The sequence below is a fragment of the Elaeis guineensis genome, chromosome 7, assembly GCF_000442705.2.
Source record: "Elaeis guineensis isolate ETL-2024a chromosome 7, EG11, whole genome shotgun sequence".
Classification (NCBI taxonomy): Eukaryota; Viridiplantae; Streptophyta; class Magnoliopsida; order Arecales; family Arecaceae; genus Elaeis; species Elaeis guineensis.
The window spans coordinates 103,045,068-103,062,068 of NC_025999.2; the positions used below are offsets into that span (position 1 = coordinate 103,045,068).

General features: G+C 39.6%; 3 protein-coding genes across 4 annotated transcripts; 1 reads left to right on the top strand and 2 right to left on the bottom strand.

Moving 5' to 3' along the window:
• Window positions 1-1,305: 1,305 nt before the first annotated feature.
• Window positions 1,306-6,832, bottom strand: LOC105047902 (group 2 truncated hemoglobin 3-2). 2 transcript variants are annotated; one of them, XM_010927029.4, is made up of 4 exons: window positions 6,654-6,832; window positions 6,429-6,559; window positions 1,712-1,856; window positions 1,306-1,615 (listed from the first exon to the last, which is right to left on the bottom strand). In XM_010927029.4, the coding sequence occupies exons 1-4, from the start codon at window positions 6,791-6,793 to the stop codon at window positions 1,519-1,521; spliced, it is 513 nt and encodes a 170-aa protein (XP_010925331.1). In that variant the 5' UTR covers window positions 6,794-6,832; the 3' UTR covers window positions 1,306-1,518. The 2 variants fall into 2 exon arrangements, with proteins under 2 accessions (XP_010925331.1, XP_073116689.1); XM_073260588.1 differs by having other exon boundaries at window positions 1,306-1,856.
• Window positions 6,833-8,048: 1,216 nt separating this feature from the next.
• On the bottom strand, window positions 8,049-8,723 carry LOC140859388 (subtilisin-like protease SBT1.7). The gene has a single exon (XM_073261038.1). It carries the CDS (start codon window positions 8,721-8,723, stop codon window positions 8,049-8,051), a length of 675 nt encoding a protein of 224 aa, XP_073117139.1.
• A 2,172-nt stretch (window positions 8,724-10,895) lies between these two features.
• LOC105047901 (FRIGIDA-like protein 4a) lies at window positions 10,896-16,441 on the top strand. Its single transcript, XM_019851514.3, has 3 exons — window positions 10,896-11,947; window positions 14,190-14,365; window positions 15,650-16,441. The coding sequence occupies exons 1-3, from the start codon at window positions 11,071-11,073 to the stop codon at window positions 16,175-16,177; spliced, it is 1,581 nt and encodes a 526-aa protein (XP_019707073.2). The 5' UTR covers window positions 10,896-11,070; the 3' UTR covers window positions 16,178-16,441.
• The last annotated feature ends 560 nt before the right edge of the window (window positions 16,442-17,001 follow it).

The following is a 17,001-nucleotide window of genomic DNA, read 5'->3' on the forward strand; positions in this document are numbered from 1 at the left end:
AAATTATGCTCAGATCAACTGACAACTAGTAAAGCACTTAGAGCAGATATTCAACCAATGTCACGTCTAATGGCCTGACATTTCTCCCAATTCATTTGTCGGGAAAGACATCCGCGGGACAGACTTTTCCAGAGTAAGTTTTGCTGGACTCCTGGATGTGACGGAGTACTGTGCCCTCGTTGAATTTAGTTATATACGCTCTCATCGGTGATTCAATCCAGCAGAGCTATAGCCCACCACACACACACACACACACACGTATATGTACATATGTATATGTACAACAACTAGAGCAGAAATATTTCCTCGCAGACAACCATAGCTGAAACTTGAGTTGTCCATCAAATAACTTCTTTTCTAAACCTCTCTCAGACTAGCGCTGGGTCAATGTCCTAACAAGGGCAACGCTTACAGTACTAGTTGTGTATCCATGCCCCATAGCAACCAGAAGCCTTTCCTTCCCTAGAGCAGATGATCTCAACAAACCATGCTCAAAAGCAACCGGGAAAAGCTTCCACAACTACCACTGGAAAATATATATGATAACCGGTGCCTTTGAGTCATTTAAAGGCTGCAGCTAACTTATTTCAACACCCTCACATGATACATTTGACCTCCATCGTTCTCCATTGGTAAGTTGCAATGACTCAATTCTGCACGCCAACATGTTGCCTTGCGCACAACTACAATCTTGTCAATATGGAGTTTAAAACTGGAACACCATCAACTTGATAGCTATTGTATAGTTTTTCATTGTCGTCATTGATGTCCATCAGCTTGTGATGCTCCAATATTCATGCAATCCATCCTCTTATGCTCCTTAAGCAACTTTTTATGCTGCTTCACTTGGAAACTCACGCACGCACGCACGTTATATATATACATGGCACGTCACATGCACACTCATGATGTCGGACCATTATGGTCATTATATAACTCCCTACATTGACTTCAAACTCAGGACCATCTTCCCCAAATACAGCCCCTCAGTGCCCTGCTTGTTTAGTCATGCAAATCACTCTTAATCCTTGAGTTGAAACAAGCAACTTTTTTTTGAACAAAAACTACCCTGAAAACCGGTGTAGCGTGTGGGCGCAGAAGAGCAACTGATGGTATGGTCTCTGACCACTGGCCTATGCAAGCAGGAGGAAGAGCTAGACAAGTTCCTTACAGATAAAGGAGGTAGGCATGGAAACCTCCATAGTGAAGATTTGATGATTATGTAAAAGGGATCTATTTGAGAGGCTTTGACAACAAAAACAACTTGACATGCACAATAGAATGAATTGCTGAGGGCGCAACTCATTTTGGAAACATAGCTCAGAAAGCTATACTTGTTGGATTTCCTTGACTAAGAGTACAAATGACTAATTTTCTGCAGTGCAGAATATCCACAATAGAATAACTGCTTTGCCAAAGATGTTGATACATAATTGCAATGAGACTGAAAGTTTGATGGTTGAAATACACATATTAGGATGCCATTGCATCAGTCTATGAACCACATAAAGAAAAATCTTACTCGTCAGCTGGTTTACTTGTTGCATGTTTGCAGGGGGCTCCTAGATCTTGCCTCGTCATCTGATTCCCAGCAACAAGAAAGTATGCCGTGTGCCTGGGTGGAAAAACTTGCAAAACATCAACCAATGGTGATATGCTGACGCAGCAAATTGATTGTTTCAGAAAAGCAATCCAGGGGTCAAGTAAGTGCCTGAAAAAATTCATCATTTTGATTTTGGAATCTGGGTCAATACTTGACATGCCGTCCAATGCTTGTTGCATGTGATGTAACCACCTCTCTGCAGCCTGATGTGTGACTGGAAATGGCCGATGTCGTCCAATCAGTGCAGGATGGCCTGCAACAGGAGCAACAGTATGTAACTTTGGTGTAATGGGGATTTCTGAATAAGTTTCAACACGGATAAACTATTTTGTACAGTTGGGTTTTGCTAGAGCCAACAATGTCCAATGGATAAATTTTATAGACTGGATAATGATCATAATGTTTCTGGATTTGTTCAGAGTTAAAAAATAATGAAATGCATTAAGTTGATGTGGCATGGTGCACTAGGGTTCTTAGTCACTGTTTTTACTCTTTGCGAGATTTGGTCTCACATCGGACATGGATATATGTAAAATACAAAGTTTCCTATGCAGAGAGAAAATGGAAAGCAATTCTAACAGGCAACAATGGCCCAGAAATTTGCTCAGAAAGAATTTGGTTGAATTCCAAATAATGTATCAGACCAATATAGCTCATGGCAATTGCAGATTTGAGATTGTTCTGGCTTCTCTTATATCAAATCAAATATTGTCTTAAATTAAATAGGATAATAATGCACTCATAGAAAATAAAATAGAAGAAATGATAGCAAAATATTTTTTTTATACACAAAATAAATAGAAGATGACATGTCATCTGGGGCAGGGGCACGCATGAGTGGGAATAACTACAAGAAAGGAACAAGAAGGCCAAAAAGATTCCCTCAAAAGTTAGACTCAAACTCAGTTCTAAGCATATAGCAGCTGGCTATTTTCATGTTGTGGCAATGAATATTACCCGTGAATCCATTGTAATTATATCTTCAAATGGAAGGAGACATTACTAAATCTAAGCTATCTGAACTTTGATTATAACATTAACAATGGTGAATAGATGTAAAGGCTATTTTTACCCCTTGATCCATCCACCTTTTCTAGGTGAAATTTTACCACTAAACACTATAACTTGGAAAAATCAGATAGATCATAGAGATAGTACACCATACATGGCACTGCCTGGTAGGCACTAACTGGAATTCCATATCTTGATATTCGCAGGAGCTTGTTAGAAAGCTGGTCATTTTTGAGCTATTGAAATTTATACATTAGTTTGGTATATTTCACCTCTTAGAGTTTAGGGGAATGGGTTCTTTGAGTCATTGGTCTTTAATAAGACAGAAATTCTTTTGTTGACATTTGAATGTCAAAGAAATTCGTGCTATCCAAGTTTGAAACCTGGTAAAAATTTTAGTTTTGGTCAGGCTTGTGAAGTTTGATCTCAGCAATCTGGATGGTTTCACTCTAAGTTTCAGAGTTTTGGCCATAAAAATTATGAAATTTTCAATTAAAAAATAAAAGAAAAGAAGGGGAAAAAGTTATCAACAACATTTATGTAATTCTTTGTTTTTGTAGTTCTGACAATTTTAGGATGAAATTAATATTGCATACAAGTAAAAGCCATAAAAAGGTATATTGGTACTTTATCTTACAAACATAATTATTTACTTTTTGAACTTCAATTGTTTCAAAAATCATCATATTTAGCAATTGCGAAGCTTTTCAATAACTCTACACTCAAAACTTCTTTTCCACCTTTCTTTGAGTAGAACTCATAAATATCTTGAATTTGCATGTCTTTCTCATATTTCAAGGTTAAGTGACTTTTTAGTTAAATGCATATTTATTACAGAATGTCATACTTATTTTATATAAAGATGATGTCATTGCTCTAAATAATGGTGCCTTATGTTTAGTTTTTTGCATCAGCCTTCATAAAGCACCATAATGAAAGGTTTTTAAAGGCCTTAGCCCATCAAGGATTATGCTTATCACCTATTCACTCTTCTTAATTTAAGGGAAAAAAAGAAGAAAAATCAAAAATTGACACTATATAGCCCATGCACTTAAAAGGAACAAAGAGATAACCTTCATGTAATAGGTAGATGATTGAAAGAGCCAGAAGAGGTATTGCTCCATCGAAAATATCTGCCTCCTCTTCAAAAAAGAGTGAAATACAAAGATCTCCTCCTTAGCAGCCAGGTAGGGTGCCAATTCCGACTGAGAAGTATCGAAGTCAGTTCTGTGTACCCCTCATTTCCAAAAGCCTATTTTTGCTATCCCCAACTAGAATTTGACTCCTCTAAACTCACCTATGCACTTCTCACAATTGTCTTCAACTGAAGTACCCATGCAATTGACCTTATCAATGTTCACATTGAAAATGTAGATATTTTATAGTTCCTAGTTTGAGTAGGTCATAGCCTCAGCACTTCCAATGCACATCAGATCAATTAGTCTAAAGGAACGTACAATTTAGAATGTCACTATCACCATCTAAAGAAAAGAAAAAGAAAAAGAAAAAGAAAACAAAAAGGAACTTCCAAAAGACTAAGTGTGTGCAGAATATTATTGTATTTCTAACCTAGCTGCAAATTCATTTCCTTCCATTGATATCAGCTCTAGTTGGTTCAACAATGTCAAAAGGGGTTTGAAAGATTTTAGTCACAAGTATCATAGGACAGCATGTGGGGAGAAAGAACAAGTATCTAAATATGGAAGAACAGGAATGAATGATGCTGCTCAGCATGGCAAAAGACGGATGTAGTAACAAACTAAACACTCACAAACTCCTCATTCCAGGAATTTCAGGAGCAAACAAAAGAATAAGACTAATGTCATAAAAAATTTTCAAGCTTATCCCTGCATGCTACCCACCAGTTCTTTCATCCTCGAATAATCTCCTTCAATAAAGCTCAATATGGAGATGATTCTAAACAAAGCTTAATGAGAAAATCTTCATCTCTTCTCGACGACCTTGGATCAGGGGATCAAATCATCAAAATGTTCAAATGAATTCAATCTGCTGTACCTGTTATGACGTCTGCGAATATTAGCCACCTTAGTCACGTCTTCCATGATTTGACCATCCCCAAGTTACTGAATAGAAAAGTTTTTACATATCAACTTCATATAAATAACAAATTATGAAGTCTCAATACTCTTTGACCTAATGCGATTTGGCAAGTCGTCTCAAAAGATAATTTCATTTGAACAACGAAAGTGTATCCATTTGGCGCAATTGGTTGCTCTAGTCAGACCTTTAGTCTGTCCAACCGAGCCACTTTCTCTGTAGATGCAGTTATGAAATTTACTGATATTTTAGCGTTCCAACTGATGCAGTTGGTGAAGGAATTGGAAGTTGGTACCAATGACCAGGGTTCAAATCCTACTCTTGATCAATTTTCAGCCAGCTTTCCTCCCACCCTATTTCTTTAAAAGAGGGAATTTTTTTTGATATTCTTCTTCTCCTCTTCCTTCACCTTCTTCCCCACATCAATCTTGCATTTCTCCTCCTTCAATATGACCCTTTGTATTATAAGCATTACATACTTATCACAGTTGTAAAACCCAAAATTAGAACCTTGGTGTTGATATAATGGCAACTATGCACACGAAACTTTAGAATTTTTTTTTTTTTTAAAAAAAAAGGCTAATACTGGCTTTAAGTATATATTTTACATAGAGAAAAAACTAATAGACTAAATGTTATAATATTCTTATCATTAATATCATAACAAGGTATATTCTCCAGAAGATCTCTGTCATTTGCATACGTTGGATACGTGTACATGCAAAAAGAAACTACTCAACACCTCCTTAAAGTAATTTTCAATTTTCAACATGTCTCCCTGGAACTTCTATGATACCATAACCAACTAAATTCATTCTCCTTTTTTCTAGAAAACAAAGATCTCTATCTCTATTTCTTCGCACTAGATTAATATTTGAATATAAGTTAGCCAACATAAAAATAATCATGTTGACAATGGAAACTGATAAGAAAACATAGATCCCTGTCATTTGAAAGGAGGAGGGGGCATCTTTGCAGAAAATCATGACCTGAGTCAAACATTTAGATAGTTATTGTCAAACAGCAGAAGGAACAATATTGAAAATAGAAGGGGCGTGGGGACAAAAATATAAGCTTTTAAATGTAGGGAATGAACATTGTGGAATTTTCTTTCTGTTAAAAGGTTTCAGTCAACAAAAGGAAAAGTCATAAAATAAGCAGAATAATGTTTTTGTATTGGGTGTCAACTTAAAATTCCAAATGCTACCAGACAAGAATCTGAAATTGCAAACTCCAGATATACAAAAACCACAAAGCAATCAATCAGGAAGAAAAAAGCCTGCTTTAGTTCACTATCAGCATTTTAACAATTTAATTTAGTTCCAGACGTCCAATGACAGATCCTGCCCGTGCAGATGGTTGATGTTTGAGTTCACAACCGAGCATATAAATATCATATTTAAAGGAATGGAAAAATGGATATTTTATCTCTATCTATCATAGAAGAAAGAGTAAAAACAATATATTTCTCATCCTGATCGCAATACTGGAAATTCGTGTAGCGGTGGTCTGCCAAACAATTCAATGAAAACAGACCTCGATCAATCTAGAGGACAGAGGAATTAAAAAAAAAAAATTCTTGACTTGTTGCATTTGATTTCTGAAGTAAATCGAGACAGTCCGAGAACCACTCAACCAACATATTAGGACTCCAGAATGAGCCTCTAAAGAAGAGCTAAAGAACCTTTAATCTACCGTAATTCATATCGATAGAGGTAAAAGATGGAAAAAAAATGGGAAAAAACCTACAGTTTACCTTTCCTCTGGGAATAGAGAGGAGGACCTCCCATCCTCTGCACCAAGAACTCGTACTGGTTCCGAATCGCGTCCTCCTTCTTCGAGTTCGCAAAGATCGACCGAAACCACTCCTCCTCGTCATCGTAAACCCTATATCAAATTCAAGATCGAATCCAAGAACAAATCCCAGAGAGACAGAGAGAAAAAGAAGGAGGGGGGGGGGAGAAAGGATCGGAAAGAAGACCTGTTGTAGAAATTGGTGGAGAGATCGACGAAGGGCTGGAGGCCACCGAGGGTTTCGAAGAGGTTGGTGTCGTCGATGGCGAAGGCATCGCTGGCGGCCACACCGCTCCACTCGTACGCCTTCTGCTGAAGAGACTGCATCGGTATAGACTATGAGGTGCGGAGACGAAGGAGCCCGAGCCAGAATTTATAGGACCACACGCTCCCGTGGATTTTACGCTTTCCTGTGGGTCAACCGGGTTGGAATCTTTCGCTCTTCCATTTCGTTTCATCCAACGGTCAGGATGAAGCAGTCATCGCCTCCAACGGATAGATAGCATGTGACGCCATGTGTCGCCATTGTTCCGTGGATATGACGCCATAAGGAAATGGTGGATTACCGCATCTCGACTTGGCGCTGATGCCAGCCTTGTGACAACCACAATATCCAAAGGCTGTTGGAAAGCTCATGCGCCGTCCAACTCCACTTTAATATTGCATAAAAGGTGGTCACAATTTATTGCGTTTTTTATCAATTTAATATTAATTTAAAAAAAAATTATCAAAATAATATTTTTAAAAATTATTTATCGAAATATTGTTCAAAATAAAATTCTCCTGTAATAGAACTACTTTTCATGCTGACTTACTGCTCTTACCATCTTAATAAAACGACTCTCTTCCATCTCTTTCGAACTCATCCCTCTTTCTCTCTCTCCCTCACTAATTCTCGATCTATGTCGCCTCTCCTCTCTCCGTTATTTATAGAGTCATCTTATCATAGCGCTGCTATTAAGTTGACACCCCTCTTCTTTTCTTTCTGATTTTTCTGTGACCATGTGGTAAATAAAATCATTCTACCATAAGATATTTTTCTGATGGACAGTATTTTCATAAATAATTTATATGAAATATTATTTTCATAAATATTTTTAAAATTAATATTATTTTTATAAAAAAGTCAAGTTCGTCTGTAACAAAATTTTCTATAATACAGAGTAATGGCTTTTATCATTGGATGTGAGTGTATGCTAAACTAAACCGGATTGATTTGATATGATGTGACTGTATGGTCAAATCATACTTATCTCATTTTATTCAAATAAAAAATAAAATAAAATAAATTACTAAAATCATCCAAAAAATAAGTTGAAATTACAGATACATTCAGTAGTTTCTAAAACCTATAATTATATATTTAAAATTTTAGTCAATCCAACAATCTAATCCATGCGGTTAGACAATCCATTAATGTTAATTTGGATCCATCTATCAAATTATTATAATTTTTTGAAATGATCATAATAACTTTAACTCAAGGATTAAATATAACCCCCTTAGACATGAGATGTCCTTGGATGATTTTAGTGGGGTGGGCAAGATCGGGGGAGATGGGGTCTCGTCATCATTTAGACCATCAAAGAAAAGTCTTTGGAGAGCTTAGTGGTGGAGGGCTCCATGGTGCATGGGGGTCAACATGGCTAGCACCGTACTCAAAGGGGGTGGCAGTCTTGCCGATGGTGATATCGAGGAAGCCATTGCCATTTGGGGGGTGGTGGTCATGAGGGCAAAGCAGATGGCGGCAAGGCTGCTGACATGGGGACATGATATGGAGGTCTTGAAGACGATGCTGAAATCCACCCACGTGACTCCAACGACAGCCCCATGGGCGCCATTGCACCTGTTCATCTGACTGCAGAATCTCTACTATCAATGCATTCAGCCCCTGCAATAAGAATGCTGCGACCACTAGCGACGGCCGCACCCCCACCTTCGTCCCTCTGAATACGATGTTTGCTGTTAGACTCATCTCGGGTAATATATACGTTGTGATGGCATCGTTGGTCTTTTTGCTGACCCGGGAGGTGGGAAGGAGGTGAGCATCAACGATGAGATCCTTGCCGTTAGCATCAGTGTTAGTGAGGACCATCTCGACTCCATCGACGTCATACATCAGAACCCCTTTTTCATCTTTTTTGTTGTGTTGAACACTCTGATCATCGAGAACAGAGATTAGAACCCCCTTCATCATCTCCTCATCACCTTCGTGCGGCCACCATGAGGCCCTGCTCGATGCCACTGTCTTCAGCATCTTTGTCGCCACCCCCGGTCGCTCACACCGTCATAAGTTGCACAAAATTTTTTTGAGAAAAAAATCCAATTGGAATCTAAGAAACCTCCCTGGTCTCTCCTAGGTACTCTCCTTCAATGAAAATGAGTAAAAAGAAAAAAAAAAAAAAAATCTACGGGAGACAAGGTCTTACCTTCTAATTTTTTTGATATTTTTTTATTTTTATTGATTTTTCTGATGCTTTCCTCCGGCGTCACGCAATTCCCAGAGTGCTTTTTCGAAAAAAAGTGAAGCATGAATCTTGCTATGTCTGAATATCTCCACGCATAGCTGAGATATATTTTATTGTGATAATTATGGAAGGATTATTTCTTCGTAGGGAAGCAAAAACTCTCTCCAAAACATACACAGAATATTTAATTGCATGCTGCGGGTAATTACATATTACAATTTTTTTTTTTTGGGTGTTATTTGCATAAGCTTTACAATGGGGACATCAAATAATTTTTTGTGCATAATTATAATCATCCTGTTGTGCGCACGTGTCAAGCGGTCGTTGGGGCGAACCACGCCTCTGCCCACGAAATATTGTCCGCTCCGGCTGGGTCTGGACGGGAAGCATTGCCCCGTGGTCCCCACCGGGGGCGAGTCCCCCCAGCATCACGCAGACGGCCTCACGGTTTTATCTTTATCCTCGACGGAAAAAGACGCCTCGTGAGGGAAGGTGTGTCCGTATCCCTCTTAAGCACATGCACACACCAGAGTTGCTCGATGTGAGACTATTAAGGGATGTCCCCTCACAGTCTGCCCATAACATGCCCCCCACTCTGGAGGATGCATGTGCGGACAGGGGACGGGTGCCCCCTTCCTGGCGCGCCACTGTTGTGCGCACGTGTCAAGCGGTCGTCGGGACGAACCACGTCTCAGCCCACGAAGTATTGTCCGCTCCGGCTGGGTCCGGACGGAGAGCATTGTCCCGTGGTCCCCACCGGAGGCGAATTCCTCCAGCATCACGCAGACGGTCTCACGGTTTTATCTTTACCCTCGGTGGGAAAAAGTGCCTCATGAAGGAAGGTGTGTCCGTATCCCTCTTAAGCATATGCACACACTAGAATTGTCCGATGTGGGACTATTAAGGGAGGTCTCCCCACAATCTGCCAACAACACATCCAATAGTTCCTATACATTTTGAAGTCATCTAAAAGTATATGGTTACAGCATAACATCAATGCAAAGAAACAGCACTTGGGGTGACTTGGATAAGAGTGCACGGAGATCTCACATATTTTTAAGCAAAAGATATTATCTTTGAACAATCTAATGCAGAGCATCTGTGGATATAAAAAATGCATCATTTGCTTTTCCTCAAGTCAATCATTGCCTACCCTTATCCATGTATCTCTCTCGCTCCTCTATGGCTAAAGAAGAGGAATTATATGATGCAACTATTGCAGCTAAAGACTTATGATTTGATATTTAAAGATGATATTTTTTTATATAAATCGAAAGTTTTTTTGACTTACAATCAATATGAGACTAATGATATCTTCCCTCCATCACAACATAGTCTTCTAATCAAGAAAAAGTCTGTGCATGGATCTAATAAAAAATTCATATCTCGACACGTGAGGTATTGTAGGCTCTGACCCATAGATCTTATGATTTTATCTTTTAAAAAATACGTTATGTAGAAATAATAATTTCTTCTTATATAAATAAGAGTTTTTCTTGACTCACAACTAATGTGTGATTAATGATACTCTCCCTTTACCATAACAGCAATAATTAAGTGAAACCTAGAATTGTATCTTAAAAGATGATAAATTACAAGTTTCAACAAAGCTTTTTACGCAAATTGTTTGGACATGATAATTAGTTGTTTCAAGAACAATGGTAGATCAGTGACTAACATATAAATTCCATGTGCATCAGCGCATGTTGGAGACTTGTTAGGACCTAGGAATAAGTTCCTACCATGGGTGGATGCAAACAAATTGTAACCCTTCCTTTGAGTCTCTACTCTCTATTTTAGTAGTTAATAGGAATTTTAGGAAACGTATTTCCAACGTTGTCGTCATGCGTTGCATAGACGCAGACTACTAATTCTAATAACCATCCATCATCTCCAGAGATCAAGCAAAGCTATCCCTCCCACTTGATCAAACAGAAAACTCGGGAACCTAGATGAAATGGTAATCCGCCACCAGACAACAAAATGATCCAAAACGAACGTCGCCTTTAGGTTCGGGTTCCTTCCCAAAACCCAACCATTCCCGTGTCCGGACTCCGGACCCTATATCTATCCGCTCCGTGCCACAATCACAAACACAACACTCTTCTCGACTCCCTCGCCTTCGCCGCTGGATCCATGGCAACCGACGTCTCCGTCACCGACGATCGAATCCAGAAGGTCTTCGACGAGCTGGAGGCCCAAAAAAACTTCATCTCCAACTGCACCCTCCTGTGGAAGAACCTCTCCGACCACTTCTCCTCCCTCCGCCAAACCCTAGCCGACCGTTCCCAGGCCCTCGACTCCCGGCTCCAAGCCCTCGAAGCCGAGAGCAAGCAAACCTTGGAATCGCTCGACCTCCGCGAGGCTTCCATCCCCGACAGCGAGTCCGCCGCCACCGCCCTCATCCAGGAGCGCAAGGATGCCGTGCTCGCCGAGATCGAGACCCCCGACGCCAAGCCCCCCGACGACCTCCAGGGGATCCTCCGCTGGTACTGCCGCCGGATGGATCCCGCCGGACTCTGGCGGTTCGTGGTGTCCCGTCGCAGGGACCTCGCCGTCCTCCGGAAGGAGATAGCGGAGGCCGTCGCCGGATCGGTGGACCCCGCCCGGCTTGTGGTGGACGCCGTGGCGGACTTCTTGGACCACCAGACGAGCGGCGGCGGCGGCTCGTCCACCGGCGCCGGTGCCGACCGGTGCTGGGCCCTGGGGATGCTGCTTCGGGCACTGTTTGATTCCGAGGGGAGGAAGGCGCCGACGGTGTCGGCGAGCATGAGGGAGAGGGCGGCGGCCGTCGCCGAGGCGTGGAAAGAGAAGCTTGGCGGAAACAAACAGGAGGAAGGGGAGGGAGGGATGGGGGGTTCCGAGGCCCAGCTGTTTCTGCAAATGGTGGTGGCGTTTGGTTTGAGCTCGAGATTTCAGGAAGAGTTCTTGAGGAAGTTGGTTCTGGAGCATGCCTCGAGGAAAGAGATGGGGAAACTTGCTCCTGGATTAGGATTTGGGGAGAAATTGGCAGGTACAAACACTTTAATTTCACTCCACTTGCCGTGCCACTGGTTAATGCTTCTAGCTTTAATTGTTAATGGGTACTGGCTTCCTTCCATTCGTTTTCAAACATTTTTAGCTGTCTTGTTACCTATGCTGGAAATGATTGCTATCCGTTTTGTATTTTTGACTTGTCATGCAGCAGTTCCGACTTTTAGAGCTGTTCATATATTTCACTAGAAGCCTAGAACTTCAACATAATCTTGGGGAACCGTGGACCTAAATCAAACACAATGCATAAATGTCTTAACCCGAAACCTTAATGGTAGTGTTTCATGGGCTCATATGCATTTTCTTTATTTTGACACTTGGACTAATGATGGAGAAAAGAGCAATAAACAATATCTTCATCAATGACAATCTGTTTTGTTATTTATATACGCTACCCTTCTGGATATAACTAAGAGATGTGATTTTGTCTGCCATTATTTTGCATGTTCTAAAGATCATATCATTTTTACACTATTAAAAATTATCATTTGCAAGCCCAAGAATCTGACCTGCCGGTACATCTCAACTTGTTGATGCATGTATACGCACCATTCTTTCAATGGGACCAAGTTACCAGATATCGCTCCCAAATATATGGGTCAGGGCTTGCTGGTTGTGGATATAATATGATAGGAAGCGCATTCTTTTAAACAAGAGCATCTAGTCTAATTGGATACTTTACAATAACAGTTTTTCTGACAAGATTCTTTCTTATGTTAAACTAAGTCAGCATGTTCCAAACATATTTACTGTTTTTTTGGTTAATAACATACATATTCTTCATCTGTTAGAGTCACGTGGGCTTTGAAGAAGGATGACTTTTACCATTTGTAGGCCATTGGAGAAGGTTGCATCTATCACTTTTGTGCACAAGTCCTGTTGGCAGATTTAGTTTCTTCCTGTGTTGCTCCAACCATCTTACTGAAAGTCAGGAACATTTCTTGCTGTGGACAAAATCTTTAATGCTATCCTAGCTATCTCTAAAACCTGAGCTTTGTCCATATTAATCTTATACTTTTTCCTATTATCACAAATGTGCTTTGGAATTAGTGTTTGTCTGGCCTCATGAGTTGCACATAAATGATAAATTCATTTTCCTCCCAAAGGATATGAGAAATTGAAATAGGTATTATCTAAATGCAATGTTTTCTGATAGGAACGTTGTTCAGATCAGACCGCTATGCTCAAAGTCTTGGTTGTCTTTGTGATATAACCATGTGAACTAATATGGCTGATCTCATTTTCTTATAAGCTCTTCCTGAACCTTCCTGAAGGCATTCTGACACTTCCAATCTCTCTTGTATTATGGACATGGTTTTTGTTATGAGATGAATTTCCTTTTCTGTAGTCTGCACGTTTTCTGTTGCTCTCAGTGTTTATGTTTTAACCATAAACCTTAATTATCTTGAAGAAGCTACCTTATCATGAAATTGAAGTTTATTATTGCGAGTCCTTTTTGAGAATGAGTTTACATATGAATCATGTGCCTTTACTCGTCCCTCAAGTCCGAGCTTATGATGGAACTTTCATTACCTGAAATAAATCCCTATGGAGCCTGGTACGTAGGTAAGAAGCTTGCATCCCACTTTTTCAATAATGAGAAGTATTCCTATCTTTTGCATCTAACATCAAACTCACCAAATCTAATATGTCTGTCATTTCCTTTAGTCCTGAATTTTTTTAAGTCCTGAATTTTAAAAAAATTCAAGCACAAGTTCCTGGGTTTTGCAATTTAAGCAACAAAGGGGATATTTGATCATATAGAGAACCCAGTCCTATAGAATCTAGTGATGTCTTCAGCTAATTGTTGATCTTCGTTTCTGCCATTAGCATCCATTGATCTAACCTCGAAAAATCACCCAGTTAATTTACCATGGCAGGAATTCTAGTAGTTTTACCATGTGATATAAACTTTAATAATTTAGATACAAACTTTAATAATTTAGAAAAAGGAAAACCAACTTCAATGAAAATCTTCTATATCAAGGTGGAAAAATAAAAAAGAAATTACTTGACACCAGGACTACTACAAGAATAGAGCAAAAGATAATTGCAAGTCTGGTTAACTTGCTTCTACTTCTTTTTCTCTCTGTATATGTGGTGTAATATTTAATTTTCCAAAAGTTTTATCTGCATACATTAAGAAAATTGGTTAAAGCTTTGCATTTTCTGCTGCATTTATTACTCGAAAAGATTAATCTCAGCTTTGCATGCTCTTGCAGATATTATTGATGAGTTAGTAAAGAATGGAAAGGAGCTTGAGGCTGTATATTTTTCTCATGAAGCTGGTTTGACTGAACGATTTTCTCCTGCTCCTCTTCTGAAGTCGTATCTCCAATCCTCAAGGAAAAAAGCTAATGCCATATTGAAAAATGGGAATCATTCCGCTGGTGCTACAGTAAGTTTGACTTTTAAGTTTCAACTGCTGAATTTTCTTTTGTTGTGTTGCGTCATGAAATGCCATGTCTTGTTCTTGAGAGCAGCACTCTCACATTTATAGTTTTATTAATTGACTGCATGTACATGATTCATAATTTCTATGATCTATAAGTAATTTATCTTGTTGTTTGTGCATCTTTGTTAATTGGCTTTTACTCTATGGGGGTGTTTGGTTCGCAATTGGAATCGGAATGAGAATGGGAATCAGAATGGATTGGAATCGGAATCGGAATGGCCAAATCATCTGAAGCATTTGGTTTGTAATCGAAATTGAAATCGAAATTTGATTCCTTAGGGAGAGTAGGGATTGAGTTTTAGATAGATTGGGTCATTTCTATTTTGCTCCAGAATCGAAATCAAAATGGGACTCCTCCCAATGAAACAGTTAGAATGTGAGTCATCCATTTCCATTCCGATTCCAAACCCCAATTCTCCCTAACCAAATACTCCCTGTGAGTTATTGAGTAATGTCTGTGTGATATTATTAATTGTATAACTTGTTACAGCACTAGATGCAATATTGAAATTTAGCCAATATTACTAATTTTCAGAAGACATGACATCAGACATGGAGCTACATACAAATGATTAAAGGGTTGCAAATTGATGAGTGTTATAGGTATATGGGAAAATATTGATTGTTACTTGCATGCAAGTTCATCACTTCTATCATGACTGCAATTTATATAAGCTCTGGTACTAAGAGAATATACACATTTTCACTTCTGTCATGACCACAATTTATATAAGCTCTGGTACTATTAAATTTTTTTGGTGAATGGTGCAATGAGATTATATGCATATTGTGGCACTGGTGCACGCAAACATTCCGAGATATACACTAAAGTAATTGTTTGAAATATCTTCAACCGCAGACTTGACAGTCTAACCTTATTAGCTCTCTATAATTAGGATTCTTTTTCCAGGTATATTAGATTTGCTGAACTCCTTTTGTCCATATCAGTGAGCTCCTGCTACCATGGTGTTATATTTTTTTATATTCTCTGTTTATACTATCATGTCATGTCTCAGTATATTATTGCATTAAATTAGCATGAGGTAGGCAGAATGTAAACAAATGGGATAAGCTGACTAGTCTATCAGTAGACCTACTTATATATGGGATTATTTTCCTTGCTCCAGAGTCTTTATGGCAGGAATATGAAGCTTGTGTTAATGTAGAATTAGCATTAATGTTTTCACCCAAGATCATTGGTTTGCCATAACTTTGTTGCATTTCCAGGAAGAATCTAACACGGCAGAGATGAGTGACCTCAGATCCATCATCAAATGTGTCGAAAGTTGCCATCTTGAATCAAAATTCAGTATTGATGGCTTAAAAAAGCGACTAGCACAAATGGAGAAAGTGAAGGCTGATAGGAAGAAGTCTACAGCAGCCAAAAAGACCCAGGGCAAGAGAACACGGTCAACTGGCGGGACTTTCCCCCCTTCCCGTCCTGCCAAGGCATCTAGGACCTTCAACGCTCCTTATGCTTCATACCATCGGTCACCCACCGTACCTCAGCTCCCACTGGCTCGTCATCCATATAGTTACCCTGGTCAAGGTGGCTTTGATGGCCCAGCTTCTGCATCATATGGTTCAGCTCATAGCCAGAGTCCCACCGTATCTCAACAGTATTACATGCCTGAAGAAATGAGTGGAAGACCAAGTGGTTTGCCTCATGGATCTTCGATTAATTATGGTGGTGGATACGATTATGCAGCTCCGCTTGCTGCTCCTGCCCAACCATCATATCCTCGCCAACTATAGTCCAGGTTGTTGTGCTTCATTTCTTGTTGAGGGATCACGTACTAAGATGTTGAAGAATGAGATAAAAACACAAGGGAGGAATTACTTCGCTGTCATTTTCCTTTTTCTTTGCAACGTGGTTGCCATCTGTTAGTGTTTGTTTTACCGAGCTTGCCGCAGGTCCGGTTCTGGCCGTGAGTTCGACGAGGATGGTGGCACTGCCTGCCGGTAGTAAGACCTGTCAGATTCCCATGCTTAAATAGTGGTGCTTTCCTTTTTCGCAAACATTATTTTGTTTTTATTTTTTTAATGCTCTTTTCCCGTTTCTTCTTGCTTGCATGCGTGAACCGTGGTTGTGCTCCGTCTGACTGGTATGAGCTTGGAAACGGTTGTCCGTATTGCGCTGGACACTTGGGCGATGGACTCCTAGTTATCGTCTGTCAGATTAATCATGACCTTTATCTGACTGGTTTGAGGTAGCAGTGTACCACTTGGTAAGCTACGGTAGGGTGGGCCTTTTTTTTTTTTTTTCCTGATAATTTATTTGAGGCCTATCCGAGAATGGAGAATAGATTCACGAAATTAAAATATTTTAAGCAACCGATTTCGACAAAACGTAAACTTCAACATAAGAAAATGCTTTACGTACTCTAACGCATGGCGAAGAATTTTGCCGTTAACAACAATGCTTTTCATCATCTTCTCGCCTTTTCGATTACGGAATGGGATGATTCTTGACTCAAGAAGAAAGGTCAAAGCGTGGACTGCAATGGCATTCAGAATCCCTTTTATACGAACAAAACAAATGGAGAAAGAATTACCTTAGGAAAAAAAACATATGGAGA